This window comes from Phalacrocorax carbo, chromosome 1 (genome assembly GCF_963921805.1).
Source record: "Phalacrocorax carbo chromosome 1, bPhaCar2.1, whole genome shotgun sequence".
In the NCBI taxonomy this organism is placed as follows: Eukaryota; Metazoa; Chordata; class Aves; order Suliformes; family Phalacrocoracidae; genus Phalacrocorax; species Phalacrocorax carbo.
The window spans coordinates 126,038,919-126,058,702 of NC_087513.1; the positions used below are offsets into that span (position 1 = coordinate 126,038,919).

Below are 19,784 nucleotides of genomic sequence, written 5' to 3' on the forward strand. Positions count from 1 at the left end.
GGTTTAAGGAACTGCTGTTATCGTGAACCTACATGTGAGCAGGGCATTTCACAAGCATCTGTCAAGACAGAAATGAATCATACTTAATTTTAAAAATTGTAGGAATATATAGTTCTATTATCCCAGCATTTCAGTTACGTCTGAAAGAACAAAGCTGTTTTAGAAATAAAGTGGATCTGTAGAATAAATTCATATTATCGATATCGTCATGATAACACTGTTTGATGATCTATGGTAAAGACAAAAGTGTTTTATGTTTTTTAATGTGTTTATTGGACTGGGGAGAGAAGGTTGACCTTAACTGTATAGGGTCAACCTATAACAGCAAATGTACAAAATATTTTATTTTATATTAAAAAAAAACCACAAACAAAACTAAAAATAAGTATTTGATAATAGAACTGACAATGATGTATGTGCACAAGACTGACTGACACATGGTAAGTGTAGCTTCTTGCCAGGGCAAATTAAAGCAGGTGAAAAATGAAGGAAATTACTTTAGGCATGAGGGATACTGTCAAATATTTCTCAGTTTGCTAAGGCCATTAAAATCCTGAATGCATTGCCATTTAGAACAGGCATCAACAAACAGATAGATTGACGTTGAAAATGGAATTTCTTAATTTATTTTTACATCTGGAAAGTAAACAATTACATATTTTAAAGGAATATAGACTAGGTGTTAGTATATTTAGAAAGCAGTAGATGATTTTGGTTCTACCTATTTACTGTCACAGCTGTAACTCAGCTGTATTTCACTTGCTGACATTTGCTGTAAGCAGCATATCATGAACAAATCTGCACTGTAAGAATGTGTCGCAGCACGTATCTTGGAGAAGTTTTTATGTTGCACAGTATCAGTTAACTGGGTAATATTCACAGCTTGGGTTTTTGCTTTTCCTTGCATGCACATACTCCAGGATTCTCTGCATTTCTGCCAAATCTGTCTGTATTTGTGTAAATATACCTGCATATCAGTTTCACTAGAATGGTGACTGTCAGTCTAGAATTAAAGATCAATCATAAGGAGGCATTTGGGTCCAGTGTTAAAGCAGTAATGATATTCTGGGAGGAATTGAGAATTGTTGTGAAAGCCTACTGCTGCTGTTCTATTGGAGTCTAGCCCAGTTGCTAATGACACTAATATTGCTCTATCTGAATTGAAAATATTTCAACTGATATACCTAATTATTGCATTTCTCTCTCTTTTTTTTTTTTTTTTTAAATAACCACCTTCCACTGGTAAGTCTGGGTCTGCCCTTAAGATACTCAATTCTTTATTCCACAGCCTATAGCAGAAGTTCCTATTCTTTCGTTCTTCATTTTCTGCTACTGAATTTCAGTCCATTTCTCTTAACATGGTCCTGAACACTGCCAGCTCTTTTTGTCTGATATTTCAGTCTCCCTCTGTCTTGACAGTGATTCTCAATTTTTTTGTCCTCATTTGACTTCTTTGGCATAAAGTCTTTTGTGCAAAGGTCACTAATGCCTCCTGTCCCAGGACCACTTTTTAAAAAATTACTCAAGTAACTTGAGTATCAGCAAGCAATTCCCTTTCATCACATAATTGATATTTCCCCTTGTTCTTACTAGTCTTGTGATTCTTTAATGAATTCCTATATTTCTCAGGCTTGACTCCCATTAAACTTGCCTTTTTTGTAGCTGCCTTCAACTGGTGAATTCTAGTCAGCAGGAGCTTAGGTACTTGAGGCACTGTCAAATGCTGACATTCAGAGAGACTAAATCCATTTCATTTCTTTGTCTAGAAGTGCAGTTATCTTCTCAGAGGAGGATATCAGGTTAATCTAGTGCAATCTTCTTTTCGCAAACTCATGATTCATTTTGTTCCATTTTCCATTTACCTCTATATTTGAAAGCCTAAAACCGAAGCTATATTACAAAACAAATTCAATAAGAAACATGAAGCGGAGAAATAACTTCAGACAGTACCGTATCTGCAACTGAAATATAAGACTAGATATTGTAAGTTCAGGCTTCTTCTGAATGTATGTAACATCCAATATGCACTGTAACAGTTAAAACTAAGGTATAACTTTAATCTCACATTCCCTTTGATTCCTGTGGCATACAGAAAAGAGAAGCCAAGTTAACACTGTTCTCTTTCCCCTTTCGGTAGGTAGGATGCAGGATTTTTATAGATTTTGTAGTTAGTTTGTGTCTCAAACAGGTAAATCTGGTGTATAGTCACTTATCTGTCTTTATTTCTATCGCTCATGCAGGGCTGATAAGCATTTTCTTATCAGTAAGGGTAGCCTTAGGATATTTGCCATGCCAGTGACCAGTAAGTAACTCCTAAATATGACTCTTATCAAGTGGATATCAAGCAAATATAATTAAGTATGAAATATTAAGAATGTTTAGGAAGATACAAATTACGTAAGCAAAATGCTTCATAAATTTTTAGCTACTTTGCAAATCAGAGAATCACTTAGGTTGGAAAAGACCCTTGAAATCATCTAGTCTAACCATTAACCTAACACTGCCAAGTCCACCTTTAAACCATGTCGCTAAGGGCCACATCCAAATGTCTTTTAAATACCTTCAGGGATGGTGACTCAACCACTTCCCTTGGCAGCCTGTTCCAGTGCTTGACAGCCCTTTTGGTGAAGTACTTTTTCCTACTTACCAATCTAAACCTCCCCTGGCAGAACTTGAGGTACCTCCTCTTGTCATATCAAGTGCTACCTTGTTGAAGAGACCGACGCCTGCCTTGCTACAACTTACTTTCAGGTTCTTTAGAGAGCAATAAGGTCTCCCCTCAGCTTCCTCTTCTCCAGAGTAAACAACCCCAGTTCCCTCAGCCTCTCCTCATAAGAATTGTTCTCTAGAACCTTAACCTGCTTCATTGCTCTTTGGACACACTCAAGCACCTCAATGTCCTTCTAATAGTGAGGGACCCAAAACAACACAGTATTCATGGTGTGGCCTCACCAGTGCTGAGTACAGAGGCACAATCACTTGCCTACTCCTGCTGGCCACACTATTCCTGATACAAGCCAGGATGCTGTTGGCCTTCTTGGCCACCTGGGCACACTGCTGGCTCATGTTCAGCCAGTTGTGAAACAGCACCTCCAGGTCCTTTTCCACCAGGCAGCTTTCCAGATACTCTTTCCCAAGCCTGTAGCGTTGCATGGGGTTGTTGTGACCCAAGTGCAGGACCCAGCACTTGACTTTGTTAAAGATCGTACAGTTGGTCTCAGCCGATTGATCCAGCCTGTCCACATCCCTCTGCAGAGCCTTCCTATCCTCAAGCAGATCCACACTCCCACCCAACTTGGTGTCGTCTGCAAACTTAATGAGGGTGCACTTGATGCCCTCGGACAGATGTTTGGTAAAGATATTAAACAGAGCTGGTCCCAATACCAAGCCCTGGAGAACACCACTGTGACCAGCTGCCAACTGGATTAAACTCCTTTCACCACCACTTTTTGGGCCCAGCCATCCAGCCAGTTTTTCACCCAGTGAAGTGTACGCCTGTCCAAGCCATGTGCAACCAGCTTCTCTAGGAGAATGCTGTGGGAAATGGTGTCAAAGGCTTTACTAACATCTTGGTAGCCAACATCCACAGCCTTTCCCTCATCCACTAAGCAGGTCACCCTGTCATAGAAGGAGATCAGGTTAGTCAAGCAGGACCTGCCTTTCCTAAACCCATGCTGCCTGGGCCTGATTGCCTGGTTGTCCTGGATGAGCTGCGTGATGGCACTCAAAATGATCTGCTTCATAACCTTTTCCAGCACTGAGGTCAGACTGGCAGGCCTGTAGTTCCCTGGATCCTCCTTCTGGCTCGTCTTGTAAATGGGTGTCACATTTACTAACTTCCAGTCAAGTGGGACCTCCCTGGTTAGCCAGGACTGCTCATGATTGAAAGTGTCTTTGTGAGCGCTTCCGCCAACTCCCTCAGTACCCTTGGGTGGATCCCATCCAGTCCATAGATTTGTGTGTGTCTAAGTGATGTAGCAGGTCACTAACCATTTCCCCTTGGATTATGGGGGCTCCATTCTGCCCCCTGTCCCTGTCTTCCAGCTCAGGGGACTGGGTACCCAGAGAACAACTGGTTCTACTATTAAAGACTGAGGCAAAGAAGCCATTACGTACCTCAGCCCTTTCCTCATCCTTTGTCATTGTGTTTCCTCCCACATCTAATAAAGGATGGAGATTCTCCTTAGCCCTCATTTTGTTGCTAATGTATTTATAGAAACATTTTTTTACTGGGTTGTTTGTTTTTTTTTTTATGGCAGTAGCAAGATTAAGCTTTAGCTGGGCTTTGGCCCTTCTAATTTTCTCTCTGCATAGCCTCACAACATCCTTGTAGTCGTTTTGAGTTCCCTGCCCCTTCTCCCAAAGTTCATAAACTCTCCCTTTTTTCCTGAGTTCCAGCCAAAACTCTCTGTTCAGCCAGGCTGATCTCCTTCCTCCCTGGCTTTTATTTTGGCACATGGGGACAGCCTGCTCCTGTGCCTTTAAGACTTCCTCCCTGAAGGACTCCTTTACCCTTCAGGAATGCCTCCCAAGGGACTCTGTGAACCACTCTCCTAAACAGGCCCAAGTTTGCCCTCTGGAAGTCCAAGCTGGCATTTCTGCTGACCCCTCTCCTTACTTCTCTGAGAATTGAAAACTCCATCATTTTGTGACTGCTGTGCCCAAGACGGCCTCAAACTACCACTTCACCCACAAGCCCTTCTCTTCACAAACGATAGTTCCAGGGGGGCACCTCTGGTAAGTTGAAGCCCCATGAGAACAAGGGCTAGTGATTGTGAGACTTCTGCCAGCTGCTTACAGAATAATTCATCTGCTTCTTCATCCTGGTTGGGTGGTCTGTAACAGACTTCCACAATGACATCTCCCTTGTAAGCCTTCCCCCTGATTCTTATCCTTAAACACTCAACCCTATCATCACCATGATTAAGCTCTAGACAGTCAAAACATTGTCTCTTTTGTTTATAATATGTTTAAAAACACTGATGCAGAGCTTTGCTGATATTTTTTATTACTTCCATTGCCTGGTACTGTGGTTAATCCTAATAAGAAAAAAAAAAAAAAAGATACTATGGCAACATTAGTTCAAGGCTGAGTGGCTTTGTGAAGGAAAAAAAAAAAGCAAGCTGGTTGGAGAAGAAAATTTTCAATATGAAAAGAGTTCTTTTTTCCTGGTTGTTAAAACAAATTTTTTTGTGGAGGTGCAACTGTTTCAACAAGGTTTGAGAGATAGGAGAGCTTCCAAGTTCCAAAAAACTTCAGTCTCTACCAGCAAGGAGAAAGCAGACCGTAGTTGAGCTAAGTGAACCTTTTCATTTTGATAGTTCTACATATTGCTATTTTGCAAAAATCAATTAGGAAGATATCTGTTTAATTCCAATGAAAATATAAATAAATAATTAGCTGCTACCCGTCAGTTCTCCCCAGCCCTAAGTGTTGGTCTTTATCGAGAGGAACAGCAGGTTTTCTTCCTCTTGTTCTGTAAGGCAAGTACTGAAAGTCAGTTAATGCTGACAGTCTGGCAAAGGTACTTAAAAACCTGTTTAATATATGCCCTACTTCGAAGAAGAAAGTGATATGTCAGTGTCTGCTATTTTTTTTTTTTTCCTGGACAATATTTGATAGCTCTTGGGAAAGGAGAAGCTTTTAGATGCTAATATTCTTTATGCCTGGTGTGTTTACTTCGGTAAATCTTGTCCAGAATTGGGTGGGATTTTTGACAGTTACAGTACACTAAGCATTGACCTTCTTAAAAGGACAACATTTGGTATTCTCAGAGATCTTTGAGGAAGTTTGTTTCTAGTTAAAACGACATTATCCTTTCCCTTTGCCATTCAATGCAAGCATAGCACAGAGCACTGTGTACAGAGTACAAGGACATGTCTGAGTCTTTGTTTTATGGAAAGTGATAACCTCCAGTTCATGTAAATGTTGGAAGGCAAAGGATATACTGAAATGGGGAAGAGGGATCAAAAAAATACTATTTCTTTACTGGGGGGAGCTGTGCAATTGCGTAATTCATCAGTCTGCCTGGGCACTCTGACGTGCTAATTTAGGTAACAAGACAAGCAGCATGTGAGTACGTTAATGATCAGTTCCTGTTCCCACTGAATTAGAGTATTTCCCAAATGTCACCAACCTCTACGCTGCCTGTGCCAATGCAGGAACAAAACAGAGAAACACAGGGCTGATCAGAGCTGGCAGCAGCAGAGCAGGGCCTCGCCCCTTGCCCCAGGGTTACTCACCCCCTCCTCAGAACCTGCCTACCCGCTGGCTGGGTGGGCAACTAAGGGCAGCCTGCTTCCCTCCGCCACCCTCCCCAGCTGGGAAGAAGGAAGAAATAGCTGCTGAAGAGCAGAATGGCAGAGCTGGGAGCAAAAAGACAGAAGAAGAGAGTGAAAACTGTATTTTATTAATTCTCAGTACAGTTTTCAAGCAGAAGTTTAAAATGGAGGAGTTAGTTGGAACAGTATGTCAACATTGCAGGGGTTGTGATTGGAAACTTTCTTTGCACCTTTTAACCTAGTTAGTAGTGAAGATTTCTGCATCCATTCACAGCTAGAATGTCATCTTGTTTTTAAAGAATAAAATGTAAGGTTGCCCTCTTTACTATTAGTCATTCTTGTTATGGTAGATCAATGAAAAAAAGGAAGAAAGATGCCCTGAAATATTTGTATATGATAAACAACTTATCAAGTTGTCTTTTAGCTATATCTCCTTGGTTTCTACTTGTTTAAAGAAGGCTTGCAAAACTCTCCATAGAGCTGGAGAGAGAAGTAAACGGTTTTTACTTTAAAAAAAACCCAACCAAACAAACCACTGTAGGTATGTCTTAAATCCCCATTGTACAATTATTTGTACATATATTTAACTTTAAGCTTGAAACGATCGTGAAACTGAAGCTCTTTGTTAGTTGTTTTATTTGCTGCATCTTAATTATACTGCTTGTGGAAGAGTCATCTTAACAGTCACATTTGGTGAGTCGTTACCATGTTTCGTTGAGGCTTCCTAAAGATACATCCAAGAGTAAGCAATGTTTGACAAGGATGATATAATTAGAAATACTTCATAAAAAAGAATGTCTCATAGTAAAGTTTTATGCTTATGATGTTTGGATATCTGTCTATTTTTAAATGCGCTTTTGTCAGTTTATCAACCCCAAAATGCTGGTTTGTAATCTAAACCTGGGAACATGTCTCAAACAATATAAGACTTTGTTATTTAGAGTATAATTCAACCTGAAGAGTAAATGGACCTCTGTCAATCTTAGGTTATTTTGGAACTATGTAATTACTATTCTGTTAGTTGATTCCATATGCAGAAGGGTAAAGACATGGACCAAAGTCAAGGGAAAGCTGCAATAGAGCTGATTCCTTAGGGTTTAAAGGGATCATTAAGATTAGACTGACTTCTTTCAAAATCAGTTAGTCTGAAAATGTAAAACCAATTCGAAAATACTGCATGAGGTAATCATTGAATCTATCTATACGTTGGTCTGTTTTAGATAAATAGCAATCCTTGTATTCTAAACATGTCTCTGAAAGGAGACTGCAAACAGAAGAAAGTTTGACCAAGTTCATATTGATTGTATTAATTAAACTCCCTACTGGCTTCCACAGCATCGGATCAAAGTCTCAATGATTTTGAAAATCATTGAGTTTATTACTACATATATCATTCCTTACATTTAATTTATTTTTAAAGATAACTAGTATTCAATGAACTAGGAGTAATCCTTCTTCTAAAACTCTTAAATATAACCATTGTTTGGCATTTTCACAAACCCATTTTCTTGCAGTATAAAAATAACTGTTCCTGTCCTCTGGGCAAGCAGAAAAATAAAAAGGGGGGAGGAGTAAGAAGAGAAAACCTACTTTTATCACTGTATTATTACTTTTTATTAAAGATAAAAACCCCTGAATAATGCAGATTAGCTTCTGGTTGTGTTCTTTCAATAACTGTTCTGAGCTTGGATTCAGGTGCAGTGTCTGAATTACTTTTTGTGTAATTGCAACTGAAGTGACAACTCTTTTAGTGTATTTTACAATGTTATGTCAGTTTATATTATTGTACTGAACATTTGCAACTTGCTTTCTGTATGCAGACTCAGGACTGTTTAATTAATTGGGATTGAAACAGCAGATCTCTGACAAGCGTTTTTAGAGCAAATTAGTGTGAAAACTCCGTGATGTTTTGGAGGTAAGGAGTAAGAGAGGAGAGCAGTGGGGACAGGATTTGATGGAGCACCGTAACTCATTTTATTTGGAAACCCTCTATTTATTGGTCTGTCAAGTGATTATCAGTAAGTCTGAGAAAGCAATTCAATTTACACTAATCTTAATGGTCAGTTGAATTGAATTAAGCCTTATCAGTGAGATGTATGTTAAGAAGGTTTTGGTTTACTGCAGACTGGAGCTATTGCTGTAAATGTGATCATGTAAGATTTCACAAGCAAGCAATATTCAGCTTCATACCTGAATAAGAGAACACAACAAAAAATGGTTAAGACACGTTCTGATTCAGTATCAAACTAGTACTCCAGAATGGGCCAATAATGTGCTGCTGGAGATGTGCTGCTTGCTAATTTTGGATGTTCATCATTTTGGTTTGGGGTTTTTTGTTTTGTTTTGTGGGGTTTTGTTTTGTTCTTTTTTTGTTGTTGTTGTTGTTGTTTTTTTTTTTTTTACTTTCTTGGCACAGTATATAGTTGTGGGATCAAAGTAATGGTGCTGGCCAACGAAAACCAGAATATATTCTGAAGCAAACACACATTTTCCAAAAACAGATGGTTTTTGCTGTTACAGTACTATCTTTTTCCTTCTTTAATAAATAAGTTTGACTGAATAAACTTTACTAAAAACAGAATATAAATGTTAGCTCTAATTTTCTTGCAGACAAGCTTGTTTTTATTTAGGTAAAGACAGGCCATACAATGGGAATATAAAATGAACAAGACTTTCAGGCAAATGAATAAAATCAGAAGACAAGGAGGAAAAACAAAGGCTAAGAGTCAGGAAAGGAATTAAGGAATCTGTATTTCCAAAGAAATACAGGAAAAAAAAGTTATACACTGAGGGTTAGGGAAAATCTGATGTGCTTTCCTTGATTCAAGTGTACTGGATTTACAGCTCACTCGTCTTTCCTGAGTGGTGCAGGGAGCTCTGGTAATGAGGTACAGCCTTCAAGGCTTCCCAAGGATGTATACAGCATGAGCACATCTTTGTGAAGGGTCTGGTTTAAAACTCATCTTGCCAAGGCTGTTCCGTTGAAAGCAAACACTGACATAGTCTGAGAGTGTCCAAACACCCTGGTCCTTATCTTAGTTGTCATAAGAAACTAGGCAGAGGAAAGAGGTGTTTTTAGGGGCAGTGTGTGAAGGTTGGAGCAGCACAGGTTTTTTGAGAAGTGAGGAGCTGAGACTGTGGTTTCACTTAGAAGCTGCCCAAGATGCTTCTTTGTAGCACTGAAAGGGAAAAACAAATGTAACTGGGTTAAAAGTTTAGGAAGAAAATGCAGTGCAGGAGAAGAGAGCGCCAGTAAGGACTGCCCTGGACAAGTCTGGGGAACTCTGCTAGAGACCTCTGCCGCTGCCTGGGGAGGCACGCGGCAACAGAAGAGCCTTGTAAGAGAAAGCAGCGTCTGGAATATCTTGTAATAATTCTTATTATATAACTTGCCTAATTATGACATTATCCAAACAGCACGCAAACATTAATTTACAGCAAATTGAGATTATTAAACTCAGTGAAACTGTGGTTTATAAAATTATCAGAAATCATTACATCCCGCAGACAATATTTGCATCTTACGATTTTCTGACACTTGTCTGTAGATAAGTTTGGCTTCCTTGGTAGTTCAGTATCCTGGGAAGTCCAGTTGGTCTTTGAGAGTGGGTTTGCATGGAGATAAGGATTTAATAACGCTTCTTTTACTTTATCACAACACCAGCTGACAATTGGACAAGCTTCTGTACATAATACTATATCTGATAATATCTTTAGTTCCTATGTGCACAGTTTAAATTCAATATGTATGGCCTTCTAGGGCAGAAACTGCTTTTTATCTCCATTCAAGCAAGTAGTTATTGTACTGCTACAGTAATAGCACTCCTGGAATATTCCTGAGAAACTGAGTAAGAATGCATGCAATTATAAAGGAGAAGGAATTAGGATCTAACAGATCTTTGTTGCTCCTTAAATTTTAGGTATATTACTCCTGAAAGCACCCCTGACTCCAAAGATTTCTTTCTCATATATTTATATCTTAGTTTTCAGGCAGATTACAGTAGGCAGCGCAGTAGTGGCTCACAAACACGTAACACTTTTCATCCTCCAACTTGGGATGGATAAAAACCTTTGCAACAGATAGGTAATTTTTTTTAATGCTTTATTATAACTGCGTGGCAAAACTTACACGTTTTGATTTCCTGACCTAATGAAGCAGACCTTGCTATCACAAACAAGACATTAGATTGAATAGACACGTTTGGGTTAGGCTTGCATACAGTATCATCAGGTAGTCCAAGCTGTGACTGTACAAAGGAATTGAAAATGGAAAAATTACAGCCACCTGATGTAAGGAGACACATTTTTGGGTCATTTGAGATGTTTTCAGGGACTGCAAATACAGTAGAGCAGTAATGATCTTCTATTTTCCTTTTGTATCTTCCTTTTATGAAAAAAAGAACTCAACATATTATTATAGCTCATAACTTTTAAGAAAACACTGTTTTACAAACTGTGTGCTTCCTTGGCAGGCTGTTATCACTTGAAAACACTGGCAAGAGAAAGCGTAAGACAGAAGTATGAAAACGAGGGAGCAGGTTGATGAAAACAGAATTTTGTGGTTCAAAAATATATACACACCCACCCCGAAACCCTGAAATATAAGGATATATTAAAATTGTGTGTATATACACATGCATTTATATATAAAAAATATACCAAAGTGTGAGAAAATATATGAAAATACAGAATAGCTTTATTTGTATACATTTGTAGGAAAGTATACAGACATGCTCTGAGTGTTTAGCAAGGCCTCTCAAGCACAGCACAAATGAACAGCTATCTTCCTCCATAATGCGACACTAAATAGAGCAGATGTTGACTTTTGATCTTGAAGCAAAATCAATTTCCAGTAGAGTGTTGCCTTTGACCTTAGCAGAATCAGGATTTTGCCTGTGATTTTATCAATTTATTCTTTCTGAAAGCCTTTGCGGTTTTTGGGTTGGGTTTTTTTGCCTCTGCTCTAGCTATTCTTTTTCTAATCCCAGATTATCAAAAATCACTTCAGCCTGAGGAAAATGTGTATCTCTCTGTATAGAGCTCGTTCAGCAGTAACAGCTCTCAATTATAGAAGAATATAACAGGTTTCCTTGTAGAAGGTTCCTTCTCATGAGCAGTTTGTAAGGACTACTTATACTCTCTGTATAAACTCTGATTTTTCTTGCAAAAGCACGCAGGTTTCTTTCCAAATTATTTAGGGAGACAAAGATAAACAAAGTCTCTGCTCTCATATCAAACCACCCGCATGGCTTTTATTTTTCAATGGCTGAGTTCCATGTAACAGTATCTGGTTCCTCAGTGGTTATATGGCAGGGCTGCTCCATATATCACTCCCCCAAGATAGCCCCTGCTGGGTAATGGGGGCAGGCAGGCTTCAGCATTGTGGGAGGAAGGAAAAGACTGTGGCAGGCAAGACGAGGTGAGAAACCAGTGAAGGCATTTGGGTAGGGTGGGAGAGATGGTCTTTTCAGTGCTCTGGGCAGGTGTTCCAACCCACAAGGTAGACAGAGGTCAGACAAGAAGAGCTGGTGCCCCTAAGGTACAGCTTTTGTACCATTTTTGTACTTTTCTCCAAACCTATGAGTCCCATATGGGGGAAGAGTCCAAAGCTAAGCTGTGGTGTATGATTTTAGACTTGCTTTCCTCATCAGATGATTTGCAGCTATATTTCCTGCATGAGACAAAGGGTTGTGTGTGACAGAGGATTTTTATGGTTCTTTTGGATGTGACCAAAAAAGTTGTGGACCCTCTTGCCATTAGTCCCCATTGCTTACAGATTGTAACATTTCCTTTAAAAATAAATTCCTTCCTTTCACAGAAAGCACTTATTTTTTGAATAGAAATAACTTTATCTTAGGTGTAAGGGAACCTAAGCTATAGTGCTTAAAAATTTAGGGGTATTTTTGCTTACATCAGCTAATGATCCCAGTCAAGACTGTACCTATAAGCAAACGTGCCCCGCCTGTGGAGCTTAGGAAGAAAAGAACAGAAAAGATTTTGATAAATGCCAAGCAAACATAAATGAGGAAAAGTAACTCCTTCTGTGAAATTAATATATTAACAAACTCTTTGTTAGATGAGGCCAGTCCTTACATTCCTGTGGTGCAGACATGCAGAGTAGCAATGGAAGCAACTGCCCTTTGAAGCGCACGTCTACCATTTCACAGAGTGATGGAAAACAATTTCTGTAAGAAGGAGTAGACTGCATTTACAATTGCTATTTCTTTTTCCCAACTGAAATTAAGAAATTGAGCAACGTGCTCTGGCTCGTGCTAGGCTCCTCTATACTCTCTAACCATTATTTTATTATGAATTATTAATTTATGTAACTGAGTGGGTTTACTCTTTTTTCCTCTCTTATTTCTTGCCTGCTTTTCATGCTTATGTCCAATCTGTCAAAGTTTTAAAGGTCTTGGGAATAGACAGAGTGTCTAGTCCTGTGTTCCTTCAGTAGCTGTTTCTCCAAGACATGGATGTGACAAAGGTCTCCGTGTTATCAGAGTTACAAAGAGTAAATAGCTATGTAAGGAGATGATCATAACATCCCTATTTGTAATTACTTACTAACCTTGTTCTGTGTTATACTAGTGCTGGAATAAGCTTGCCGTGATATACATATTCAGTCATGCACAGTTTCTGCTGAATTTTGTTTGGAAAACAGGTGAAAGAAAGAAAATATGCAACCTGTTCTCATAAAGAAGACTTGAAATGGAATCTCTGAGCCTTCCAGAAGTGCGGCAACACGTGATCCTGGTGTGAGATGTGCTCAGCCCTGCTGTAGGCACGGAGGCATTGCCCATGCTGTAAATGGCATGGAAAGTGGGCCTAGATGCTCTATTATCTCGTGCATTCAATTAAAAAAGTTTTAGCTGCTGTCTTTCTTTCCATGATTGACTAAGTAGTTCAAATGGCTTAATCTAACAGGTTTAACTGAAAGCTACTTTCAAGTATCCTTCTAGACTGTTGCCCAAAAAGATGTGAAGTCTTAATTCAGAGTGCAACCCTGAGTAGGACATGAAATGACCTTTAGTTTCAGTTAAATGGATTGTTACAGGGAACAAAGAGACTCTGAATGTGTTTCTTTGGGTGACAAAAAACAAAGCACAGCAAAGTTAAGTTCAAGCTGGAGCCTACTTGAATTTATTATATTTTTATTTGCTTGCAGCAGAAGTGGAAAGAAGTTTAGAAAGTTGAACAGACCTAGGCTAGTATATACGTCACAGCCTTCCAAGTCTGTGTGGCAGTTCCATCATGAAAAGTGGAATGGGTTATAGAAAATATACCCTGCTCCATAGGGGAAGAGCGTATTTTTCTGAACATTCTGTGTTTTGGGGCTAGCACAAAAGGAGATGTATCTGGCATGCGAACATCTCCATTGTGAAATCAATGCTTGCATGGTTTTGATTTTTTTACTTTTTTGTGTGTGTATCTGGATTTCTAGATTTCTACTTGTATTTTCTATTACTTTTTTACTTTAAATTTTGTTCTTTAAAAGAGAACATAACTGCCAAATTTGGGGGTTTGCTGCTTTTAATGATAACAGGTGATCAACTAGGTAAATAACCTTTGTATTTAACGTTTGTATTGCATGTTTCTGAAAAACATAAATCATTAGAAAAAAACAAGTTCTTACTAATGAACTCTACTGAGGTGTTAGCAGGACCATGAAGCTGGACCTTTCCAGCAACAGTGATGCTACTCTCAGTGCAGGATGCAAGGGGAGGGAAGAGTTGTGGTTGACTATGGTAAACGAAGGAGAAACCACGTCAAGTTCAGAGCGTACAATAATATTCAGGTTGTCTCTTTCTTCGGGAGCACCTCTGTACCAGGCTTCCATGCTGAAAACAGAGAAGACTGGACATTCACTTTTGCTAGGAGGCTGCTATATAGTTTGTGATTATTTATTTTTATTTTTTCTTTAATTATTTTTTCTAGATTGGGTCTGCTGTCAAATGAATGCTGAATAATATTATCTTTTTTTTTTGTCTATGCAGATTCCAAGGTTTGTGATAACTCCCAGTTTTACACTGCCCACAAAAGCCAGTTTAGCTTAGTTAATAAAACAGCCAGATTTTAGAGATCTTCACAATGCTTAAATACAGTACCACACTAACCCAGAGTGGGGTGGTCTTAAGTATTTACTATCTCCACTTCTCCTGCATCTGCTGTTATGGCTTTATGCTGTGCTGTGCCTGACAGACCACACATTCTACAGCCCAGCTGAAATACTACTGTAAATCTTTCCTTGATGAATGCTTTGCTCACTGCTTTCTCTCCACAAATGTCTTTGAAACTAGCCTGTTAGCTAGTAAAGGAATTTTTTAATTCATTTTGATATAGTGTCTAAACTTGGACTAGAAGAGTTGTACAGGAAGATAACAGTTAATAATGTAATAATCAGGTTAACCAGAATAATCAGGACAAAAACATAGAGAAAAGAGGAAAATTCTTTTGTCCTCACCACCACCCACCCACCCCACCCTACCCCACCCCCCCAAAAAAAAAAAATAATTCAAAAACCAAACCAAACAACCCTTTCAGGCTTAGAGCAAGCATGTTTGTTGAAAGACGGCAGATGGTGTTAAAGTTGGTTATAGTAATATGTGTTGTACCTATCCCTCCCCTCTTCTTTTAGTTTAAAAAAGAAAAAAGGAGGGGAAGGGAATCACACCTCTTCTGTTTTATTTGCTGACAAGAATTAAGGAAGGATATACTGCAGCTGGAAATGTACTGTCATATATGAAAGACGTGTAAGCTGGTTTTAGGGAAAGAATACACAAGGAAGACCACAATGAAAAGCAGTTACTGTTTGATGAAGCAGGTAGCCTTTTTTTCTTAGGGACTTTAAGCCTATTTGAATAGGATTGTAGAAGCAGGAAGAATAATCTCTCTCACACACAGCCATACGCTGCACTTCAGCATTCGAACAAAAAGCAGATGGAAACACGAGTGTTTCCAAAATGTTCCTCCCTTGCCCTGCTTCCCCGGAGCACCATTGCTCTGCTGCTGCAGCCTGCCCTCCAGAAATCCCGGGTGAAAGAGGAGGGCTGCTACAGCTGGGGAAACTAAGATTACTGATTAGGAGAGAACATAATCAGGTAGATTGAGCCTGTGTAGGGAGAAACCATTTCAGAGAGGAGGGAGGGAGTGCAGCACACACTGGCTGCCTACCTTGGGAGAGTACCTCGCTGTTGTTTAAGAAAAGAAAATTGGCCGTAATTCTCCTGTCGGCTTTTGAGAGGAGGGTGCTCTTTTTGTGCCTGTAAAGCTGGAGGGAGATTGCGTGTGTGCGTTACCTGCACCTGGCAATGAGTCTCCCTCCAGGTTACTCCTACTTCAGAGAATGTGTTAGAGAGAAGTACCCACGGGAAAATCAACTAACTGCTTCCCCACGAAGGTAGCAAGACACTGCAGTGCCAGCAATGCCTGGGGATGTCTCGGGTGAGTACTGGCTGTAAATGAATACAAGGAATATTCAAGAGTGAAGAGCAGAAGCAAGCAACCCTAAAGATGGCATTTAGGTCAGTTGGCTGCCTCCTGGGATATCTGTGGCTGGCTGGGGCGCTGCCTGCTGCGTAGAGGGGGCTGTGGGAAGTTACTCTGAAAGGACTCCAAAGTTAAGGGCAAATGGGGCTCCTGGGAGGGGACTGACCCTGTTGCCGCACCAGCTCTCTTCTGCCAAATATCCATGCCTTGCATAACTTTGATTTTAAATCTGAATCAAAACTGATTGGAGAATATCAACAGGGTGTTAAAACAGAAGGGAAAACAAACAAACTTCTGCATGCAGTAAGTCTGTGATTAGGTTAAACAGATATTTCCCCACCCCCGCCGATGGACAGTGCAGTGTGTTCAAATGACAATACTGTTTGCACAGTTGTAGATAATAGCTGCTAGCTGATCAAAGAGGGCTTAGTTGTTCTACTAAACGAGTTCCTCATTATAGAGATGGCAGAAAGATGTAAAGTTTACTGCAAACAAATTTGGACATGGTCAAATGAATTACTCAACTGATGATATAGAAATAGCTTGAAAACTGGGCCATCGGGCAAAAACAACCTTGCATTCAGTCTAGGGTAATTGCATAGACTTGTCTGCAGAGGATTGATTCTGAAAAGCAGCTAAAGTAACTTCATATCTTTCAAGCCATTTGGAAATAAATCTTGAGAGAATGTTTGACTGTATATATGTAATACAACCCTTTACTGGGGGCAAAAAAAAAGAATGCTAACTTCTGTTATAAATAGGTACCTTGATGCATTGTAACAAGTTCTATTCTATTCTTTCTCCTGAAAACGGAGGGAGAATATGTATTTTTTCTGAAACAAGCAATATTTGTTATGTATAATGCAGGAAGAACCAAAGATTTTTGCAGTGGTTCAAAACTGAAGCATCTTCAGGGTATTTCAAAATTAGTTTTATTTTCTCCTCGTATTTTTTGTATCCTTTCCTAAGCTGGAGGTATAAAATAACAGTTGCTCCATCATAAGGATGTGTAGCATTGTCATATTGGCTGGTTTTATAAATCAATCATCTACTGGAATGATTAGAATATCGTTTCCTGTTATTAAATGGCTTTTATTAATCTTCTATCTTAAAGGAGTTCTTATTTCTATTTCAACATTTGTGCTTTATACATAAGACACATTTCTCTGGAAACTACAGAGGCCAGTTAATGGTTTATGAGTTCAAGCTGAGCTGAATATAGCTAAGCTCTGTCTTGCTTGACATTTCATCAAAAGCTGTGTTGATTTGCAATGTTTACGGACCTATTTATTGAACCTTCACAGCTTGAACTATGCCACCGAGCTTGTTGACATTGCTGAGTTTATCTCTTTGTGCTTGTGCAATCTCAGAAGAAAAGTTTAGAGCAAATGAGTTATAACAAACTTGTCACAGTTCATAAAATATGCAGTTAGGACAATGAAGTTGATCTTCTTGTTCATTGACCATGATACATTAGAGAAATCTGAGTAGGCTAACGCAATCTCATCTGGGTAGGTGAGTGTGTGTCCTTCTCTGTGATATTATCTTTCAGATTTGACTGTAGCTTCTTATGGGCTTTAAAAAGCAACTCATAAACAGAACGAATATTTTCAGTTCATAAGACTATATCAGAAAACAAAATGCAACTGTTTTGCAGCATGAAATAACATGATTATCTTACTTCTGTATAGATCTTACTTTGTGAAGAGCGATATATCAAATGAGCAAACAGCAAATTGAATCAGAGCCTCATAAATGCCATAAAAAATCATTCAGCTTTTAACAGTGAGAGCACCCCATGTTCTCTGCTGCTCTCCAGAACATCCTGTCTGCATAACCCGTATTTTTAGCCAATAAAATAAGATATATCTTGCTATATAATCTACTACTATTACTGGATCAATAGTACGCATTATCATGGTTTCAGACACTTCTCTATGTAACTTGAACAGAAATAGATCAAAGGAAGTGCAACTGCCTGGCATCTCTACAAAAGCAACAGAAAACTATGCACTATTAATTCAACACCAGTAAAATAGATAGTTTAAGAAGTCATGGGTTCTTTTTTTTTCTTTTTCTCTTTGAGTTGCAGGGGAAGCTGTTTCCCATGTGAACATTGTCATATCTACCATTAACTGGGTTAACATAGTTGTTCATTCTCCTTTTAGAACTGTGGGTGTGCAGCCAATTATAAACATTCAAAAAGGAAATTGGATATTAAAAAAAAAATTTTTAGAAAATTTTTCCACATAGTTGAATGGTCTTTGATTGGGCTTTTGGTTCCTTTTCAACAATGAATGAATAAAACGTTTATGGTCTTCAAATAAAAAGTAATTGCTTATTGATTGTTGAATGCAAATTGTGTTCTAAGGGTACAATAAAAAAAATCATAGGAATATGCTGGGGGGAATATTTGCTTAGCTTAACTATTGCTGTGTAACGTAGCCTGCCGAATCATCTGTGTAGGCTTACTAGGCTCAAATATCTGTACAACAGAGAGCAACAAGCTCTTTCAGCAAGCAAGTCCAAGCAAGAATTTAACATTGGTGTCTTGTTTCCTCAATTGCCTGTGCATTAGCAGATTAGCCTCCTAACCTAAGTGCATGAAGTTGGATAGTGAGGAAGCCCCGACATATTTATTAGAATCTTTGTCTCAATAACTGCCATCTGATTAAAACAGGTTTATGGAAGTAGTTATAGAAAATCAGCCCTCATGGTTACATACCATTTCTTAACTCTATCAAAAATGAAATGTACTTTGGAGAGAGAATGTAAATTAACAAGGATTCATTGTCAGAAATTCTAAAGTTGATGCTGTTCTGTGTGCATGGGAGGGTCACCTGAAGTTAGTCCAGGGAACCTACAGAAACCTACAACTGCTTGAAATATCTTAAAATATTTGAATACATTTCACAGGATTGTATCCTTCATAATGATATTTCATATTTTATTTACTTCCTATCTCTCAAGCTACTCTCTTCCTGTGACATTTGTCAAGTTGGCTTGTCAATTTTTTTCACTTACAGTAGCAACATCCTCTGTTCTATTTTCCTTTTCACATGAGAGTTCACCAAGAAGAAAGGCAAACACATGGGTTCTAAGTGTCTTCAGTCTGTGCTGACTCTTGTGCAATACATTGGTCAGTGTTGCATATGTAAAAGGTTCTTAATTTAGCACTCGTCAGGCAGAAAAAATTAGTCTCACTGTCTAAAGTTCATTCTTTTGAACATACTGGAAAGCATTAGGATTAAGGGCAGTATTAGATAATGACTAAAATGTCTAACAATCTTACGTAAAAATATGATGTGGGGTGCTTAAGAGTATATGTCTAACATTGAGCAAGATAAGTCATAAATATAGACAGCTCTGTGAGGTAATTTAAGGGAAAAAAAAAGTGATATGGAGTTTTCTGTTTATTCTGAACAGAATGAAGAACTTATGACAAATTCTACCTTCAGTTTCATTAAGCCCATCTTTTGCAGTCAGTATTTAAATGATCATAAAGGTATACTTCTCAAATGCACTGTTCAGCTTTGCTCACGATTCAGCCCTGCATTTTGTCAGGTGCTTGATATGTTCACCAACCACTTCTTTTGTGGCAGATGGAGAGTATCCCTTTTAATGCTCATCACGAGAATAACTCTTCCTACCAAATAAAAGGGAATTTGCTGTAAATGTTGTAAGATGTGTTTGACTTCAGTTTGTTTAATAGCTAAATATAGTCATGATAGATGCAAGCAGAATTTCAGGGGACAATGTTGTAGTTTTTGCAGTCTAATCGTCATCCACCAGAGTAGGAGACCCATCCCATGAAACTCAATTTTAAGGTATCTATATTATACTGCATGTTAGAAAGCGTCAATTCAGATAGTCAGGTCACGTATACAATCATGGTCGGTGTAGAGCTTGGGTGAAAGGCTATTGTGTTGCTACTGAACTAGCTTCTTAAAGATTATAATTAAAAAGTCAGGCTATCATTTTATCATTAAAAAGTAACAGAGGTAGTCAAGGATGCTT

General features: G+C 38.7%; 1 protein-coding gene across 8 annotated transcripts in view; it reads left to right on the top strand.

Moving 5' to 3' along the window:
* DMD (dystrophin) overlaps window positions 1-19,784 on the top strand; it is a 1,139,896-nt gene that overhangs the window by 43,824 nt on the left and 1,076,288 nt on the right. Inside the window, exon 1 of one of the 8 annotated variants that reach the window (XM_064473542.1) lies at window positions 15,401-15,722. The exons of the other annotated variants lie outside the window; for them this stretch is intronic. Within the exon in view, the coding sequence (XP_064329612.1) occupies window positions 15,704-15,722 (19 nt within the window). The 5' untranslated portion in view covers window positions 15,401-15,703. Of the gene's footprint in view, window positions 1-15,400; window positions 15,723-19,784 lie in introns of those variants that run through there. 8 annotated transcript variants of the gene reach the window in all.